General features: G+C 49.8%; 1 protein-coding gene across 1 annotated transcript in view; it reads right to left on the reverse strand.

Annotated features, from left to right (window-relative positions):
• The window catches only part of TACC2 (transforming acidic coiled-coil containing protein 2), a 181,545-nt gene that overhangs the window by 109,340 nt on the left and 53,015 nt on the right, over positions 1 to 19,190 (reverse strand). Inside the window, exon 6 of the mRNA XM_060098683.1 lies at positions 9,250 to 9,324. Coding sequence (XP_059954666.1) covers positions 9,250 to 9,324 — 75 coding nt within the window. The remainder of the gene's footprint in view (positions 1 to 9,249; positions 9,325 to 19,190) is intronic.

Here is a 19,190-nt window from a genome sequence, read left to right on the forward strand (position 1 = left end):
GCTGCCACTGGTCACATCTGGGACTATCTGGACATCAAAAAAAAAAAAAATACAGATAGTAACAGGTTAAAATCCATTGAGTAAAGTAATAGTCCACGAGTCCATATAGATATAAAAACACGAACAAATACATAAATGGTAGGGAAGGAAAGTTCCTCTTTACAGTACAATGTCAACTGGTAAATGTAGAAGAAGCGATGAAAACTGAAAATCCGCCATTTAAAAACCATCAGAGTGGTGGTGAATTCCAGCAGGAGCCATCGAAGGACACTAAGGGAGGTGGATGGAGGTTTAAAGAAGTAAAGGGCAGTGGGGTGGTCTTGGAGCACCTTCCCAGCAGATCCTGATAGATTACAAAGGGGGAAATGATGACTTAAAGGCGGAGAAACCCGGTGGGCACCGACGTGACCAGGTGTTGACCGAGATTACGTCCCTGGCGGTGGATGGTCCTCACCCTACGTCACTTCTATGGGATCCCTGCCCCAAACAACAGCCAGAGTCTGGTCATGAGGTGACACGGGTTGAGGGATCTTCCCAGAATGAAAGAGCTGTACTTTGAAAGGTCATGAAAGACAGCAAGAGATGGAGGAGTTCTTCCAGACTGAAGGAGAGTCTGCGGGCATACTTAGAGTGTGACACGTGCCTTTGGGCTGGACCCTGGATCTGTAGGAAAAGGGATGGTGTGGATGAATTCGAATGGGTTCTGAAGACTGGCTGATGCCGTGACATATCATATGGATTTCCCAACTGGATGGCTGTATCGCGTTGTGCTGGGGAGGGGCCTTGCTTGGGGGAAATGATCACTGGAGTGTTTGTTTGGATGGGGACACCTTCGTGTTTGCAACAACAATCAAAGATGATTTGGGTTTTAAGCATCTGACTGGTTGGAAAGTCGCGTTAATAACTGCATGTTTCACGTATAGTACCTTAGACCCTCTGTACTATTATTTACTTTAAACTTAACTTTCAATGAAGTCAGTTGTTCAAATTAAATAAAGGTACATCATTCTAGGGAATAACCCCAGTGAGTCTGCGGTTTTGATGTGCTGCTTGTACTTTTTTCTAACAGAATGAGTAACAGATAACTCACCACGGCCAGGCAGCCCCCAGGCTCAGGCCAGGCCGCCTGGGAGCTGGGCACCACACTTTGGAAAATGCTGGTGAAGCTCTCACCAACACAGCTGAAAGACAGCCCAGCGCTGCTCACACTGGCTCAGTCCTCTTTTTTTTTTTAAGAAAAGCAAAACCTGTCATAAATGACCAAAATGGCATACTCTGAGATCTCCATCTTGGGAGCTGTTGGCTGGTTAGGAGCTGGGCACGACCCAGCTGGCAAAGGTTAGAAGCCAGAGCCAAGGCACGGGAGCACGTGGGGCACACAAGCGCATCCCTTCCAGGTGCCCCCTCAGCGTTCCGAGACAGAACCTGCATCCCCACCACGCTCTCCCCAGACGGGCAGGATGGAGCCGGTGACAGGAGGCCAGAGTCTCAACACCACTCCCGCAATAAAGAGCTGTGCAACCTTGTGGAAGATGTCCTCAGAGCCCAGCTTCCCCATCTGTCAGAGAGGGCAAGGGCCATCCTGTCTGGAAAGGGCGTGGGGAGGGTTCACTGAAACCCGTCATGTAAAGTGGCAAAGGGCCTGGCACACGGAAGTGCTCCACAAATGATGGCGTCAGTAATACAAAACACAACAGGGTGGGCTGTTTTCCCCAACGGAACACACTGAACGTGCTTCTTCAAAGTACACATGCCCCTCCTCCCGCCGCCCCTGCCCAGGTGTGCACGCCATCTGGGGTCATAGAACAGGGGTGAGTACAGGTGGCAACAGCAACGGGAACCAAGGCTTAGGAGCACCTACTGTGTGCCAGGCACCGTGCAGGCCCTTTGTCACTGTGAGCAGTGTGACAGCCCGTGGCAGGAAGAGCAAATGGAGCCCCTGGATGGAGAAAGTCACTACCCAAGGCCACGCTGAGCTCAGCTGCATCCGGCTGCTCCGACCTCAAACCTCATGCCAACAGGACCCTGGTCTCAAGCGGCGTCTCTCTCAAGCAGGCAGAATGAAGAGAGTGATATGCAAAGCAGCCCAGCGGGGTCCACCTCCCCACGGAAAGCGAGTGCGCAGTCCACGGGGGCTCTGGCACGGCTCTAACCCGGGGTAGCCGGGCAAGACCCTTCCCCACCCAGGCTGCAGGCATGTCCTCCATAAAATGAGGGTTTGGACTGTTGGGTCTCCAGGGTCCCTTCCAGGCCATTGATTTTCTGATGTGAACACCCCGAGGCTCTAGAGGCGCAGCCCCCTGGGCTGGTTGGAAAAGGACATCTTGGAGGAGGCTCTGGGCAGTGTCCACTGCGGCCCAGCCCCAGCTGGCCTGGCACCTTGGCCAGGGGCCAGGTTCCCGGTTAGGACTTACAGATGGGAGGCGGGGGTGACCAGCTCCCTGGGAGACCTGGTGACGGGGAGGGGGCGCAGAGGGGGAACCCCCGCTCACACACAACGTACGCAGAGTCCTTAAAATCGGACTGCTGCTCCCGTACCTCTCAGGGTTAACGAACTCAAGGACTGGGGTTTATGCAAAGCTCAAAGGGGAGGAAGCTCTTCTAGGAGGACAAGGCAGGGAGACAGTGGTCGCTGTTCTTTTCAAAAGACAAAGAAGTAAACCCATCCAGGTGCTGGGAGAAGCTACATGGTCAGGTAAGTGACGACGCCGTTGCCCCCCTGATGAGCCAGCACAAAGCCAAGGGGTCTGCCTGCTGAACAGGCCAGCACCTTGGGGTCAAGACCGCAGCCAAGGCTGCCTACTTCTCCCGAGAGCCAGTGCGTGGAACCAACAGGTGCCTCGACTGCACCAGAACCCCGGGCACAGAAATCCAACTGAGTCATCCACTGGGTGGGCGAGCAGGGCAGTGAGTATAGTACAGAGAGCACAGCTCTGGAGACGGGCAGATGTGAGCTTGAAGCCAGCTTTGCCATTGACTAGCTTTTTGTAGTCCTAGGCAAGTTCATTAACCTCTTTGAGCCTCAGTTTCTGAACCTATAAAATGGGGACAAACTGAATAACTTGGAAAGATTATTAAAAGAAATAAGAGCAAAACATAGATGTCAAGCATAGTGTCGATCTCACAATGGGTCCTCAACAAACAGGAGGTGTCCGATAAATATTAGTTGAACGTATGGATGCAAGGAGAGTAGCAAGGGCAGAGAGATGTTAACTGCTGCTTCCCCCAGAGCTGTCTAGCTGCCACGTAATCCAGGCCAGAGCCAGCTTCTCTAACTTTTCTGAACTGACAGCAGGCAACTCAGCTCATAATCAAGCTGAGGCCTGAACAAATGCCTTAAGTACAGACAAGGCAAAATTTTAGTGTTCTTTTTTTTAAAAAGCCTCTTGGAGTTCTCCATATCTTATAACGGTCACAGATTTTCCCTGATTCCAAAACTACACAAGTAGCAAAATTACCTCCGTAAGCTCTCCCTACCCACGGAATGCAACGAGAGGTCTAGACCTCATGCATGGAGCAAAGGCTTGTACCCGCCGTTTCCAGAGAGAAGCCAAAGCAGACAGTCACTGATCCAAGAAGGAACCGCTGGACAGGTGTCCTACTCAGCATGGCACTAGGCACGAGGATGCCGGGGAAATGAGGCAGGGTCTTGTGGGCACTGGAAGAGAGAGACCCCAGCACATGGCTGAGCACAAGACAACCTGGGAGCGGGAAGCAGAGAGCTGTGGAATGCAGGTTCCTGGGCCAGGTAACTCACAAGGTGCGCGAGCCTCGGTCAAGGTTTGCAAGGGAACACTGGACCTTCTCCTGTTTCCTGTGAAGCAGGCGCTGGAGAGCAGGCAGCCAGGGGAAGCCCGAGGGCTGGAGGGAGGGGCGTCCTGACCATAAAAGAAGGAGGGAAAAGATGCTCCTGACGTGGACATGGCTCATCTTCTTATGGCCTCTTTGGAATGGGCCCGCACTGGGGAAATGTCGTGATAGGAAACCAACCCTGTGCCCTCAGGAGCTTAAACCTGAGGACGCTGGCCAGGAACCGTATGCTCTTGATGACACAGACACCCACCCGGAGAGCTCTGGACCTCAGAGGACCCACTGGACACAACCAGGCAGTGAGAGGAATTAGGACTCTAAATAGCCAATCCTGCATAGGAGCCAGTGAAACAACTGCTTTCTCTTTCCAGTTTTTCACCAGATTTGCTCTCTGTAAGAGGAACTGACATGCATTTCCTATTCTTTGATTTTTACTTGTTTCCTGGGGAAAGTATAAATAAGCAATTAAAAGGGAGGGTGACAAAGCAAGGGAAGATGGACAGAAAGGAAACCTAGATAACCAGCTTCCACATAAAAAAGATCTGCATCGAGTAGCACACCTCCTTGTTTCCAAGTAAAAATAATAACAACAAAAATAAGCTACAGGAGGTGTTAGGAAATCTACCTCCTCTAATTAAATCCTTTTTAATCATGACAAAGTGAAAAATATTAGCATGACTTTCCATTTGCACCGCACTTCACAGTTTGCCAAGTATTTTCATGCACATGATTTCACTTGCCCCTACAGCTCTGTGAGCCAGGCGGGCACCGTGACTACCCCCACTGTTAATGAGATGGAAATCATGATTCACAGAGACCGTTAGTGACTTGTTCAAGGTCACAGAGCTGGTAAGAGTGGGGCAGGGATTCTAATACAAAATCTCTGTCTCTGAATTTGGAGCTCTCTCTAGACTGCCTTTCTCCAAGCCACGGAAAAACAGTCTTGGGAATCTTGCTTTCTTTTAAGTGGTAGCCTGAATACATTTGCTAAATGACAGACTGAAACCATACACCAGAGTGGACCAGACAGGAAAGGGAGGGGGACGCAGCTGATACCCAACGTATCTGAAACGAAAGCCCCATCACAGGTCATGGCTCTGTAGTCCCCCGAGAATTTCGCCTGCCCTCTACTCTATTTTTAGAGCCACTTCCCTACAAACTTGTTTCCCCAGCTCTTCTTTTTCATGGCTTCCTTTCTCTGGAATGATTTCATAATCCTTGGCCTGTTTTGTCATCACGGTGAGTTGCTGTGGAAATGGTTATTGAGGTTGTGAACAAAGGACCGTGATCTCAGTGGGGGCGAGGGAGACAAAGCCCAGCCCCCAGGACAGATTTCGTGCACCGTGGCCACAGGTCACAGCGGGAGAGACCAGGGCACCCAGTCCTTCTCCTTAGATCTGCTTCTCCCACCGGGACTAGTCAGGGACACCACCGCCAGCTTCCTAAACCTTCTCCTGGTTATGCAAAAGGTGCCAGGGCTTGCTCCACTCAAACCATAGTTAATTCAAGAACCGTCTGCTTTTGGCTGTGGAACTGAGTCCCAGGAGAACACACACACACACACACACACACACACACACACACACATACACACGGCTCCTGACCTCACCCTCAGTCTCTCCCAGCCTCATTCAAACCTGAAGCCTAGGGTCTAGTGAGCCCATAGACCCCCCATCTCTCATCTTCCCAATTAGAACTGGTCTCTCCCAACTCCTCAAACCCTTGCAGTGTCCTCTACAGGGGGCGCTATTGGCATTTAGGGTGAAGCGGTTCTTGGTTGGACAGGACTGTCCCATGCATAGCATCCCTGGCCCTTACTAGATATTGCCCACTCCAGTCCCTGGGATGACCAAACATCCTCATGCGTATGCACACATCCCCTCCTGGGGCACTATCCTCACCATAGAGTTTGCCCAGTGTGTCCGTTCAGGTATCACACACACACACACACACACACACACACACACACACACACACACCCCTCCCTGAGAGCAGGGGTGGCCTTACTTACTTCAACTACCATTTACCCCGACCCCCGGCCCCTCGTCACACTTGTGGAGTGGTACCATAAACTAGACAAGCCTTCCAGGAAGCACTGTCTGTCTCAGCAACGACCAATGTAAATAACCACTGTACACAGCATGAAACCAAAGAGGCTGTAGGACTTAGCTGCCAGGCCGGGTGTCTGGGGTCCTGGGTTTGAGTCCCACCTTCACATGTGACCCTGAGCAAGACCCTGGACTTCTCTGAGTCTCCCTTTTCACATCTGTAAAATGAAATCTTAATCTTTAAGTTTCCTTCCAGCTAAAATATTCGAAGTGCCCAAGCTCAGAGAGACAAAAGGGATGCATGCGAACATAGGGACCAGAGGCCAATTCTGTCTAGCTCTCCCAGAGCGGACCAGGAGGGGTGCGTTGGCTCCATAAGCAGTAATGCCTATGTATGGGTTGTACTCTATGGTGCTGGCCTCCCTGAGACTTGGGAAGTTAACTTTTGATGAGGGGCCAGTGACAGTGTAAGAGCCAAAGAAGAGGCTCTGGGTAGCTGAGAGTTGGCTGTGGTGTCTGCACAAGGAGGGCAGTCCCTGACCTATTTCCTGCTTCAACTCTCCTCTGAAGAGAATGCCCAAGCCCCAGGCACAGCCTATGAGAAGTCCCGTGGGAATCCACTCCCTTCCACTCACGTGCCCAGCACAACTGGCCCCATTCTCTGGAGGAGCTCCCAGCTCGACCTCAGAACAGGAAAACTGAACATTCTAAGAGGTAACTCACTCCACAATTCCCAACCAAATCCCTCCTCTGAGTTCCATCAATTGTCCAAATGGACCCCCTAAAAACACTAGTGAAGACTAACTTTGAAATATATAAGCGAATCTCGATGGATGAAAACCATGGATGAAAACCACAGATGAAACCCAGTCTCAGGACAAGGCCCCAGACAAAGTCATTTCTAAATACAATGGAAACAGTTTTTGAAATGTGGCCTCAATAGGGAATCCTAGGGAAATAAGAAGTTCTCCACCTAATAACAGAGCTGAACCTTCCTCTGGCATAAAACAGATAGGAAATTGCACTAGGACCCCGCTTTTCCATGTACTGTGATAGAAAAGGCTTGGGACAGACATGTGTACACATGCACGCACACATATGAAAATGTACGCACGCACACACACACACTCTTAGGCACCAACCAAACACCCTGGCTACCCTTCCCTAGGCTCAGGTTTTATTTCCATCCCCCCAGTCCACCTTGGAGACACATTTTTCTCACAATGTCTATTTCACTTGTATCTCAACCCACTCGCACATTTTCCTGTCCTAGCATTTGACGGAGGCAAAAGATAACAATAATAATTTCACGCTGATGACGATGCCATTTAAGAAAAGACAAGCACCGAGGAGGAGGAACACCATGCAACAGCTTGCTGCAGAAAGCGCTCTGAGGCCGTGCAGTGAATCACTACTTTTGAAGTCGCATTTCCAGGACGTCCGAAGACAGGGGAAGACACGGCCCCGAGGACGCGGGAGCCAAGGACGCCAAGGAAAAAGAAAGAAAAAAAGAAAAAAGAAAAAAAAAAAAAAAAAAAAATCAAGGGCTGGTCACGTGGTGCGCCCGAGCCCTGAAGTGCACTAGCCCCGCTGACGTAACTATTCGAGAATTTAAAAGTCCCAAACTCGGAAGAAGTCCAGTGCAGAGTTTTAGGGCCAATCCACGCGCCGCTGTGGCCCGCCGGGGGAGTCCCCGTGCTACCGGGTGGGACCACACCAGCCCGCAAGGACCCCAGCGGGGATGGCGCGGAGCCGGGAAGGCGGGCGGGAACCCGGGCCACCGGCACGAACCCCAACCGCGGGCGGGGACCTCCACCGTGAGCGGGATCCCAGCGTCGAGCATGCGCCCCGACCTCGGGCGCGGATCCCGACCCGCCTCACCCGACGGAACGAGCTTACCGGGCAGAAGCCGCGGGCCCCGCCGGCTCCCCCGCAGACACACTCCTCTGCCAGCAAGTGACACACATGTGTGTTCGGCCAGTTTCCTCCCCTTAGCCAGTCCCCGTTGGGGAAAGATTAAATGAGCTTCGGCTACTTCTAGCACGCCTTTGTCTGGCGGCCAAGGTCCTGGGGACGCGGGTCTCCTCCCCGACTCCGGGCGCTCGCCCTCCCGCCCGCCCTTGGCCGCGGCGCACTTACCACGGAGCCGCCTTCCTTCGGGGACGCAACTGCCCAAGAGCCCCCGAGAGGCTAAGGTATCCGAGCCCGGCGGCGGGGCGGCGCGCGGAGTCTCCACGGCCCGGCCCGGCCGGGGACGCAAACTTTCCCGGGTCAACGGCGCGGGGTGAGCGCGGGGCGGCGCGGCTCCCTGAAGGGCTCGGGCAAAGTTGCAGCACAAAAGGCCAATGAGTGGGAGAGCGGCGGCTGCCGGGCCAGGCTCCTCCCCCAGCTCTCGGCGCTCCCGGCCGGCCAGCGCGCAGCCAGCTGCTCGCGCAGGGCGCCCGCCGCGCTCTCCTCCCGGGCCAGGAATGCGCGGGGCCGGTCGCGGCGCGCCCAGGCCACCGAGGGGCCCACGCGGCGGCGCGCCCACTCGCCCCGCGGCCGCCGAGCGCGCAGGGGACAGAGAGACAGTCGGACAGACGGACGCGCGGCCCGGCGGCTGCTCGCGAATGCGCTGCAGACTTCCTCCAGGAGTCTCTGAGTCATGACAACTTGCTACAGCTCTTAGTTTTTCCACGGCGCTTTCCACTACTCATGGCAACGCGGGGAAGGCACCGGCGTGTGAACCACTGAGAAGGCCAAGTACAGGCCGATGCCCCAACCCTGCGGTCCGCGCGCGCTTCCTCCGCCTCCGTCGTGCCCGGGGCGGGGTGGGGTGTGGAGGCGGAGGGGAGGAGGGGAATGCCGGCCCGCTGGCCTCCGGAGCCTCAGAAAGAAGCTGGGGATGATGTGGTGGCTCGTTGGTTCCGGGAGCCAAATTCTGGCCCTTCTTTCGTCACCTGCCTAGTCCTAGCGCTGCTTACCCACGGAGCCTTAGAGCGCAATGCGCTCTACAGTTTGCAAAACCTGTTGCCTATGCCTTCTCCTGGGCCGATGTGCCCTCTAAAATGGGCAGAGGCTAAATCCAAACCCCTTCCCGCGGCCATATTTCCGGGAAGCATGTGTGTTTCTGTTTGTGCGTTGTGGATTTCGGTTTTTTGTTTGTTTTTGTTTTTCCTCATGGGACCCCAGATCAACTCCTTCGCTAACACAGACCTCACCCCCAGAGTGGCGCTTACCTGCCCGCACCAGTGAAACGTTATCACCTTTTCTCTGGAAATTTCTGCGTCTAGGCCGCAATGGAGAAGAGCCTGTGGCTATACGTGGGCACCAGGCTTCCTATTTTAAGTTTAGTGTCAAGAAAGCATTGCTGTGTTTTATATCCTCTGGGACCAAAGGGTAAGAGACTCACAAATGACTCAAGGCTTCATTTCCTCCTCTTAAAGAAACAGATGCCCGAGGCTCGATGTCCCCAAATGGGAATTCTCTGTAGAATAAAGAAGTAGACTTTTATTGCCTTCCACTAAAATACTGTTTTTTTAAAAACACCATGCTTCTAAGAATCATATTTCTGATGGAACTTTAAATAGATTCCTACTTCACATGCTTATCATGGGCTCAGGGCTTTAGTATTAAAGTGCCTATTTCACTAATGTGATAACTGACACTCAAATAGGCTAATTTGTTCAAATGTATACCATCAACTGTTCGTGACATGAGAATTGGAATGCCCAGTCTTCTGTGCCCTTGTGCCCTAATCCGAGGTCATACCCACTTACGGAAAAAAAAAAAAAAAAAAAAACAGGCTCCACTCACCACCTCCTAAGCTTGAGCATTCCAATTAGGCAAAGAGCTAACATGATTTTGAGATAACATCCCTTTCAAGTGAAATAGCCCCTCCCCAGTTGCTGGAGGCATATCCTTCATGACACAGGAAGGTACCACTATGCTTTGAAACCTACTGGTGTGGCCAGGTGAATGATGCCCTCCTCAAGGATGTCCACAAAGATGTCCGTGAGTATATTAATTTGTAGGGCAAAGGGGAATTAAGGTTGCTAATCATCTGACCATAAAATAGGGAGATTATCCTGGATTATCCGGGTGGGCCCAGTATAATCACAAGGGTCCTTATAAGTGGAAGAGGGAGGAAGAAGAGAGTCAGAGAAAAAAAGAACTGATAGTGGAAGCAGAGTCAGAGAGAGATTTGAAGATGCTGTGTTGCTGTCTTTGAAGATGGAGGATGGGCACCACAAGACAATAAATGGCAGCCTCTAGAAGCTGGAAAAGCAAGGAGATAGATTTTTCCCTAGGGCTTCCAGAAAGGAACACAGCCCTACTGATTTTAGCTCACTGAGACCACTGTGAGATGTTTTACCTACAGAACTGTAAGAAAATAATTTTTTTTTTTTTTTTTTTTTTTACGGTACACGGGTCTCTCACTGTTGTGGCCTCTCTTGTTGCGGAGCACAGGCTCCGGACGCGCGGGCTCAGCGGCCATGGCTCACGGGCCCAGCTGCTCTGCGGCATGTGGGATCTTCCCGGAACAGGGCACGAACCCGTGTCCCCTAGCATCAGCAGGCAGACTCCCAACCACTGCGCCACCAGGGAAGCCCAGAAAATAAACTTGTATTGTCTTAAGCCATGAATTTTGTGGCCATGTATCATAGCAGCAATAGGAAACTAATGCAGTAGGTATCTGGTTACTACTGTGATTTAATCTCCTCCTTGAAGAATTTTATGAAAGTATCCAGAGTCTAAGACCATTCATTGCAGGAGAAACACTCTGGCTGAGAAAGACCTGACCCCAGCACCTCTCCAAGGTATCACCAAGATCAGAACAGTGCAATGATGTTCAGTAGCTAGCTTTCAGACAAAGCCGTGGTCCAGTGTAGGACACACTCATTGGAAGATGAAATAAAGGGCTCTCAACATCACGAGGGACTGATATTTAAATCCTGACATCTGACAAAGATACATCCATACCAGCAAGTCTCAGCGAACCCACACAGCCCTGGTCCTAGCCGCAGCCAGAAAAGTTGCCCTGATGATGAACTTGAAACAATAGTAAATGTGCATTGCCTGTCTCCTCCGGCTCCAGGTCAAGGGTAACAACACGACACAGCAGGCCCTCCACATCTGTGTCGTCTGCATCTGCAGATTCAACCAACTGCGGATCGAAAATATTCAGGAAAAAATTTCCAGAAAGTCCCCAAAAGCAGAACTTAAATTTTGCTATGCACAGGCGACTATTTACATAACATTTATGTTGTATTAGGTATTATAAGTAATCTAGAGATGATTTAAAATATATGGGAGAATGTGTGTAGGTTATATGCAAATACTACACCATTTCATATAAGGGACTTGAGCATCCTCGGATTTGCGTAGCCACGGGGGTCCTGGAATCGTTCTCCAGGTATGCAGAGGGATGACTGCCCTGGTACAGAGTAGGACAGACACGTGCTTATGCCCTTTGTCTTGGGATACCTGGACTCTATAGAAAAAGACTGAATCACAGGCAGCATGAATGTGCCTTAGTAATTGCATCCATGACGGAATCTTTACATCCTAAGGATTTCTTGGTTCTGAGTACAAGGTTAAGCCCCTGCAGAAATGTGGTCAGTGTTTTCAGCAATGCCCCAGTGCAATAGCTGTTAACCGATCTTCTCCAGAGTCCTAGGTTTCTGGAGTTATCTTAAAGGCTACTTGGGAGGCCCCTGTAACCAGAGCTATTTCACTTAAATCTGTCATATCTTTGGGTTCCACAAAAGATTTTGTGCAGGAAAATGTTCATTTGGAGGGAAAGGGAGAAAAAGAAAACATGAATACACTGCTTTATAGAAAAGAACTTGTGCTGTTGGAATCCTGGAATCCAATGTGAGACCCAGAGAAGGAGATTGACACACCCAAGGTCAAAGGCTACATAGTGACAGAGCAGGTATCAGGAAGGGAGATTTTTTTAAACTTAAGTAAAGAGTGTAATGAACTCTATTATGTCAGACAGTTTCAATATTATCAAATCATGGCTAACTCTGTTGTATTCACATGCTCACTTCTCCCTTGTTACTCAGATTATTTTAAACCAAATCCCAGATATCATCACTGTATCAGTTAATATTCCTGTTTGAATCTCCAAAAGGCAAGGACTGGGAAGGGAATTTTGAAGGCTGACTCTGTATTTTCTTCACTCCCTCAGCCTCCCCTCAAGAGGATCAGCCCAGCTGAAGGATGATCTACAACCTGTAAATATTAGTGGGTGACGACCACAAACACCATGGGTCCAAAACTTGGTGCATGTCAGACTCCCTGGGTTATTTTTAAAATGTTCCCAGCGGTTCTGATTCAGGAAGTCAGGAAGGGGCTCAGGAATGTGCATTTTAGCAAGCATATTCTGGATAATTGTGGTGGAGATGCTTTCCAAACAACACTGGGAGAAACTCTGAACTTTTGTGGCAGGAGTCATTGGCTGCCTCCAAAAGTGATGTTCCCTCTCCTGTTTACTTACTTACTAATGTTCAAATAATTAGTTTAGGTATGGTCATGTGACACACCCTTGGCCAATGAAACAGAAAGGAAGGTCTGTTGTATTTCTGGAGACATTCTCCTCACTCTTCAGAGGAGACACAAGACTGCAAATCTTGTGTCTTCAGATGTCTTCCTGCCCCTCGACATTGTCATATGGGGCCTGATGCTTAGAGCTTCTGCAGCCAGTTTGAAACAATGAAGGGGGACATTAACCAGCACACTAAATTCAGGTAGAAAGGAAGAGAAAAAGGGCTCAACCTTGGAAGTGCCCTGCCTCTGGATTTCCTGCCAGGAGAAATGATGGACCTAGTATTGTTGTTTTCTTGTACTGGGTTGTCTGTTACTTGCAACCAAAAGCATCGTGAAAAGGCTGTCAGCTGTGATGTTGAGAAGCACTCATTTGGTCCATACTAGACCTAAGGCTACAGAAAAGAATGTAAAACCACAAAGCAAATCGAAGATTCTTTGCCAGTGGAGTCTTCTGGAAAACAAAAGGCAAATCAGTGCCTAGGAAACACCCCCAGCTCTGTCCACCGAATACTGCTCTGTTCTGTGTTTGCAGCTTCCTTTACACTCTGTTGTGGCAATGATATTTTGCTTTGGCTGAGAAGTGACAAGCCACATGAAAATGGGAAGCCAAACTAGAAACCTGTGTCCAAATTTACCTGATACATAAATAACCATGAACTAATCAAATATTCACTGAGCACTATTCCAAGTGCCCATGCGGGTGTAAAAGTACATAACACAGGACCCTGCCTGGGCAGACAGACTCATGCTGGAGGGGCAAGAAGCAGGAGTATGGGACCAAGAACACCAGGAGACACCAGGTGCTGTCGGCCTTCGGAGCGGGAAGAACCGAGGGTGCAGCATGTGTATTGGGGGAAGTTATTCAGGAGACTGAAAGGAACCTTCATTCTATCCAATTCTGTTCATTCTAACTGTTTGACTTGCTTCTGCCCCACTGTACCATGGGCACCTCCCTGGACTGCCAATGCCATAACTTCATACATGAAGAAACCTGGGAAACAAGGCCAGAGACTGGAAACATGCAAGGCTGGCTGGTTAACTGGTAGGGAGTATGTGATGCTGAAGGACAGAGGTCACACTCTCCCTAAACAAAGAACACACTAGCTCCCTGCCGGAAGTGTGAGTCTACATGGAAGTTCACATATCTGCCTTGTTTATGGGCACCCAAATGGAAGGTTGGTTACAGCACATTGTCTTCAGAGAATCCTAGGGCATCCCCTCAGGACACCCATACGTGGCCAGACAGCACAAACTCTCCTGGACTCAAGAGGTTTCATTCAGTCTTTCAAAATCACGTATTGAGTATCTACTGCATTCCTGGCCCTGTGCAATGTCAGATGCCTCGTGGTCCCTTACCCACTTCTACAGATGGTTCATGGAATGGCTACCACATGACAGAAACATAAAAGCAATATTTCAGTCAGCCTCGGAAGAGGCATGGGGAGACTTTCCAGAAGAGGGAATACTTAAGCTGACTTTTATAGGGTAAGGAGGTATTACCATAGTAAGGTTTCTCGTATGAGGGTATTTTAAATAGTTATACATTTGAAGCATATGAGGAAGAAGTTCTAATTAGCACATCAAACCCATAACTTCACAGACATTACCTAAAACAAAAGTAAAGTAACATATTGAAATAAAAATGAATCAATGTAAAGAAAAATAATAAGTAGATAATAATACAGTGGTATACAGATATGGTAAAACCCTTGAAAGTGGTTACAGGGTGATACACATTGATGAAACACTGGGCCAACAAAAGAAGGGAAATGGACTTGGAGAAGAGAAACAGAATGTTCTGGGTAGTGGGAATGAAATCTCTTCTTGAGTATAACCAGTAACTGGTTGTGATAAGGAAGCATACGACTAAGCCATTCAACAAGTATTTCTTGGGCACCTACGCTGTGTTAGCTACTTCCAGGTGCTGGGAGATAGGGGTGAACAGAAGAGACAAAATATCGGCCCTCGTGGAGAATACGTTCTAGGTAAGTATTAACGGCCACCTACATTAATTACCCAATGAGAGGTGAAGATAATTAGGGCTGTGAGCTGTTTTAACTCTTTAATGCCCACGTGCTGCCTCTTGAACCAGACTGTCAGCTAAAGGGCAGGACAGCAAGCCTTCCCCGTGCCCACCTGGCAGCTGTGCTGACTCTCAGCCCAGTGCTCATCGCTCTCCTGGCAGGAGCCTCCGCCTCCAGAGCCCGCCTTCCCCAGCCCTCCCTACCTCCCTGTTCCCTGAAGCCCTTCTTCTCCAGTGTGGCGGTGTCTCAGGGCTTCACCCAACCCCCAGAAACCCGAGCCGATAGGGCATTTTTGCCTAGAAGATGATCCTGTCATCTGCCAGCTATGAAGGGTGACAAAATACCACCCATAAGACAGCCTGCACTCTGCTGTCCCCACTTAATTATCAGATCAGGAAAACCAAAAAGGCAATTAAAAAACTTTTTTAAATGACCAATCTAATATTAGCTAATATTTGTGAGCATCTGCTACAGAGCCAGCACTCTGCTAAGTGGCTTCCATCCCTCCTCTGACTTAGTCCTCACATGAGCCTGTGAGGTGGGCACTGCTGTTGTCCTTAGCAGACAAAGGAGAAAACAGACTTGGAGTGGTGAAGCCCCCTACCCAGGGTCCCACCAACCAAGCAAAGGCAGGTGCACACACAGGCTGCATGTCTACGAACCCAAACTCCTAACCGGTCCACAGTGACAAAGGGCTAACTTCAGGTTATTTTTATATACTCTGAACACATCAGCAGAGGAATATGCCATGAGGAACCCAGGACCAGTGCCCGCCTCTAGCATGTGAGTTCAGCTCTCACACTAATAAGATCCACTTCACTAGTGACTTCTGGGGAATTTTTTTTTTTTTTTTTTTCCAGAAGGAATCACTGCTTTGGGCTTCTGAGCTAAGTTCTCACATTCCATGAATGGCTGTCCAAGCAGGGAGGTATGTTCCTGAATTGCAACCCAGCAAAATGTAGTTGTAAGGGCAAAGAGAAATACTGGTAGGCAGGGTTCAGGCCTTCAAAAAATTCAGCCATTGCCTCCATCCACGCTAAGATGAAATGTCAGCCTGAACCCAAAATATACACAGAAAATGCGTGGGGCAGTTCCACGTGACTTCTGAGCCTCATCCAGGATTTCTAGCCGTGGCCTTGGAATTTTCCTTGAGTGCACACAAAGCCTACTTCACACAAGGGCCTGCATCGCTTGAACGTGTACTTGGCTGAACCTGTATTTGAACTTGACCTAGCCCTAATTTTAAGTAAGTCTGACTAAATACAAAGCAAGCTCTGCCGGCTGTACCCTCTTCCTGAACAGAAAAAGAATGTTCTCTAGGAGTCAGAGTCAGATGTCTGTGTCCCATCTGACACGATGGTGGAAAATAAAGTACTTGATGAAACAACCACAGTCTAACAGGCTCCCAGGTGATGCCAAGGCTGCTGGTCTAAAGAACCACACCTTGAGTAGCACAGCCCTAGAGCAGTGGCTCTCTAGGGGCAGTTTTGCCCACCAGGGGACATTTGGCAGTATCTGGGGGCATTTTTTTTTTTTTTTTTTTTTTTTTTTTTTTTTGCAGTACACGGGCCTCTCACTGTTGCGGCCTCTCCTGTTGCGGAGCACAGGCTCCGGACGCGCAGGCTCAGCGGCCATGGCTCACGGGCCCAGCCGCTCCACGGCATGTGGGATCCTCCCAGACTGGGGCACGAACCCGTGTCCCCTGCATCGGCAGGTGGACTCTCAACCACTGCGCCACCAGGGAAGCCCCTCTGGGGGCATTTTTGATTGTCATGACTTGGGGGATGCTACTGGCATCCATCCTACTATGTGCAGGACAGCCATCCCCAACAACTACCCAGCCCAAAATGCCAATAGTGTTGAGGATCGGAAACCCTGCCTAGAGCACCTAGCTTGACCTTTATGTAGGAGGCCCTCAGTCTGAGTGAATGAATAAATGAATGAATGTATGATGTACAATTACAATGATTTTGTTATTGTGTTACTGAACTAACCTGGCTAGTAGATTTGTATTTCTCTGTTGAGGGAAGCACCAAACAGACACACCCTCTATCTGCTGGACAACACACAATCAATCTACAAACATTTGTTGAGGACCTACTATGTGTAGCCCACTGTGCTAAAGACTAGGACCAGCACAGACCCTGCCATCAGAGGCCTCCCCCTCAAACGGAGACAGACATATTTTGGGTGCTTGCCTGTGGCAGCCCCGAGCTGGCACTTCCCTCACACTATCACACAGTCCTCTGGAGGTAGGTGCTGACTTCATACACACTTTACAGATGAGGAAACTGAGGCCTCAAGCAAGTAAGTAACCGGACCGATGTCCTAGAGTGAATAAGTGACAAATTTGAACCCATATCTGTCCAGCTGAAAACACCCAACCTCTTCTGCAAAGTGTGAAATCCTATATGAACTATAATACATTTGCTTCTGTCTTAAAATTGTGGTCAGGTAACAGAACTCTCAATTCTTGGGCAGGGCCGGGGGCGGGGGTACTCCTGGGGAGTTGGAGGGTTGAGAAGGCTTCACAGGCACTACATTCGCCTGAGCCTCTATGGTCTCATGAACCAGAGTGCGGTTCCCCAGAGGGCGGAGAAGTAGGGGGAGCGGCAAGGCAGGTAGAGGGGTCACCCAAGGACAAGGGTGTCTGAGTCTGGCCAGCATCTCTCAGCCATGCTGGAGTTGCTTCTGCTAATGCCTCTAAAGTCTGGGCCTGCCTCTGCGTTTACACATTTCTCCAGTTCTTATACCAGAGGAAAAGGAATTTAGAAGAGAAGACATAAAATGCCCTTCGTTGGACTTGTGAGCCAGTGGCTTTTCAGGACTCCCAGGAGGAAGGAGGAAAGTGTGACACTGTCCCATTTGGGTCAGTCATAGTTCCCGAGTGCAAAATGCAAAGGGGGTTTCTGAAAAGCAAAAATGCCGCTGCTCCCGGGTGAGGCCGTTTCTACAGAAGATTTTTCTCCACCGAAGATCAAATACGAACCACAGAAGAGGTACAAACAGCGACTCAGCAGGGAGCCTGGTGGTTTCTAACATAAGCTTCCCATCTTCGTGCAAAAGCAAAACTAGACCCTGCAGTGATCATCAAGAGTGTTTTATCTCCCAAGGATTCATGGCCCAACTGTTTGTAAAGAAACCTGAAACAGATTGCAGTATCGTCTGAGAGTTTCCTCAGCAAACTGCTCACATAGACACACTGGGCTAGAAGGAGGTGAACTCAAGTTTCAGCAGAACTTTCTCCTGAGTTAACTCTAATCAGACTTCCCTCCCCACCAGTATCTGCACACTCCCCAAATCCTGGTGAATTAGAGAATCTGCAAGCTCTTGTCCAACCAGCTCCTCATAATGGTTTTCCTGCAATCCTACTGCAAATGGTACTGGTCACAATCGAAGGAAAGCCAGGGTCAGCAGAGGGCAGAGGCTTCAGTCTAACTCGTTTCGCAAAATAGCTGGAGGAAGCCTGCACATGCAGCTTTCTTGGATACAACCCAAGGACAAGGTTACTTTAGACCACTACCACCACCTCCAGAAAACAATCTATAACGTCAGTGCATACCAGGCCCACCTGGGGTGCTTGCTGTGTACAGGAAAGGTAATGCCTGCTCACTAGAACGGCAGTGGATTTGTTGGAAAGAGCCCTGGTCTCGAGGCCAGAAGAACTGCATTCAATACGAGTCAGACCAGGGGCCCCCTGACAAGCTGTGTGGCCTTACGGAAGCCACACACCCTCTCGAGGTCTCAAGTTTCTCACCTGTAAAATGAGGAGCCTGAAGATCCTTCTGGTTCAGTTATTTCAGGACTACGAATGCCTGAGCCAGACATGGGTGGTACCTGTCTCAAAGGATGAGCATCCCCGCTACCAGGCCTCACCAGACATCCTTCAAAGGTGGCCCTGGGGGACTTCCCTGGTGGTCCAGTGGGTAAGACCTCACGCTCCCAATGCAGAGGGCTGGGGTTCAATCCCTGGTCAGGGAACTAGATCCCACATGCATGCCACAACTAAGAGTCTGCATACTTCAACTAAGACCGAGTACAGCCAAAATAAATAAATAAATATATATATATATATATATTAAAAAAAAAAAAAAAAAAAAAGGTGGCCCTGAGCGGCAGTGTGGCCTAAACTGAGACCTCAAGCCCAAGCTTGGCACTCTCCCCTCATCCAAATCCTCACTTTCTGACAACTCTGGCCACGCCCATTTAAATACCAGCCGCTTGGTCACCTGCCAGGAGGGGGTCTCCTTCACCAGCTATTGTGCCACAGCATCTGGAAGTCAGGCGGCCAGACAACTTTCATCCCTGCCCCTTCCTCTAGGAGTCTGGGATGGGCGAGCAGCTCAAAACGTCTTCCTAAGTAGTCGGGCAGTTTGACCCATAAGACACACTCAGAGCTTGCGTTCCGCTGGTGCAGCCTTGGCTGGGCTTACCCACACAGGCGCTCCATCCCTGCCACAAATGTTAGGTTTCAGCCTCTTTGCAGCCATTCTTGGCAAGAGGTTAACCACAAAGCCCTAGCTTCCCCAAGGGAGAGAAGGCATTCCCCCTGATGGCTTGACCTTGCATCAAACACAATGTTGCAACACTGAGGGCCGCTCCAGTGGGGAGGCTGTCAGCCACAGTTTGAGAGGTAGCTTTTTTTTTTTTACATCTTTATTGGAGTATAATTGCTTTACAATGGTGTGTTGGTTTCTGCTTTATAACAAAGTGAATCAGTTATACATATACCTATGTTCCCATATCTCTTTAATGGGTAATGACACCTTCCAAA

Source organism: Mesoplodon densirostris, chromosome 1 (genome assembly GCF_025265405.1).
Source record: "Mesoplodon densirostris isolate mMesDen1 chromosome 1, mMesDen1 primary haplotype, whole genome shotgun sequence".
NCBI lineage: Eukaryota > Metazoa > Chordata > Mammalia > Artiodactyla > Ziphiidae > Mesoplodon > Mesoplodon densirostris.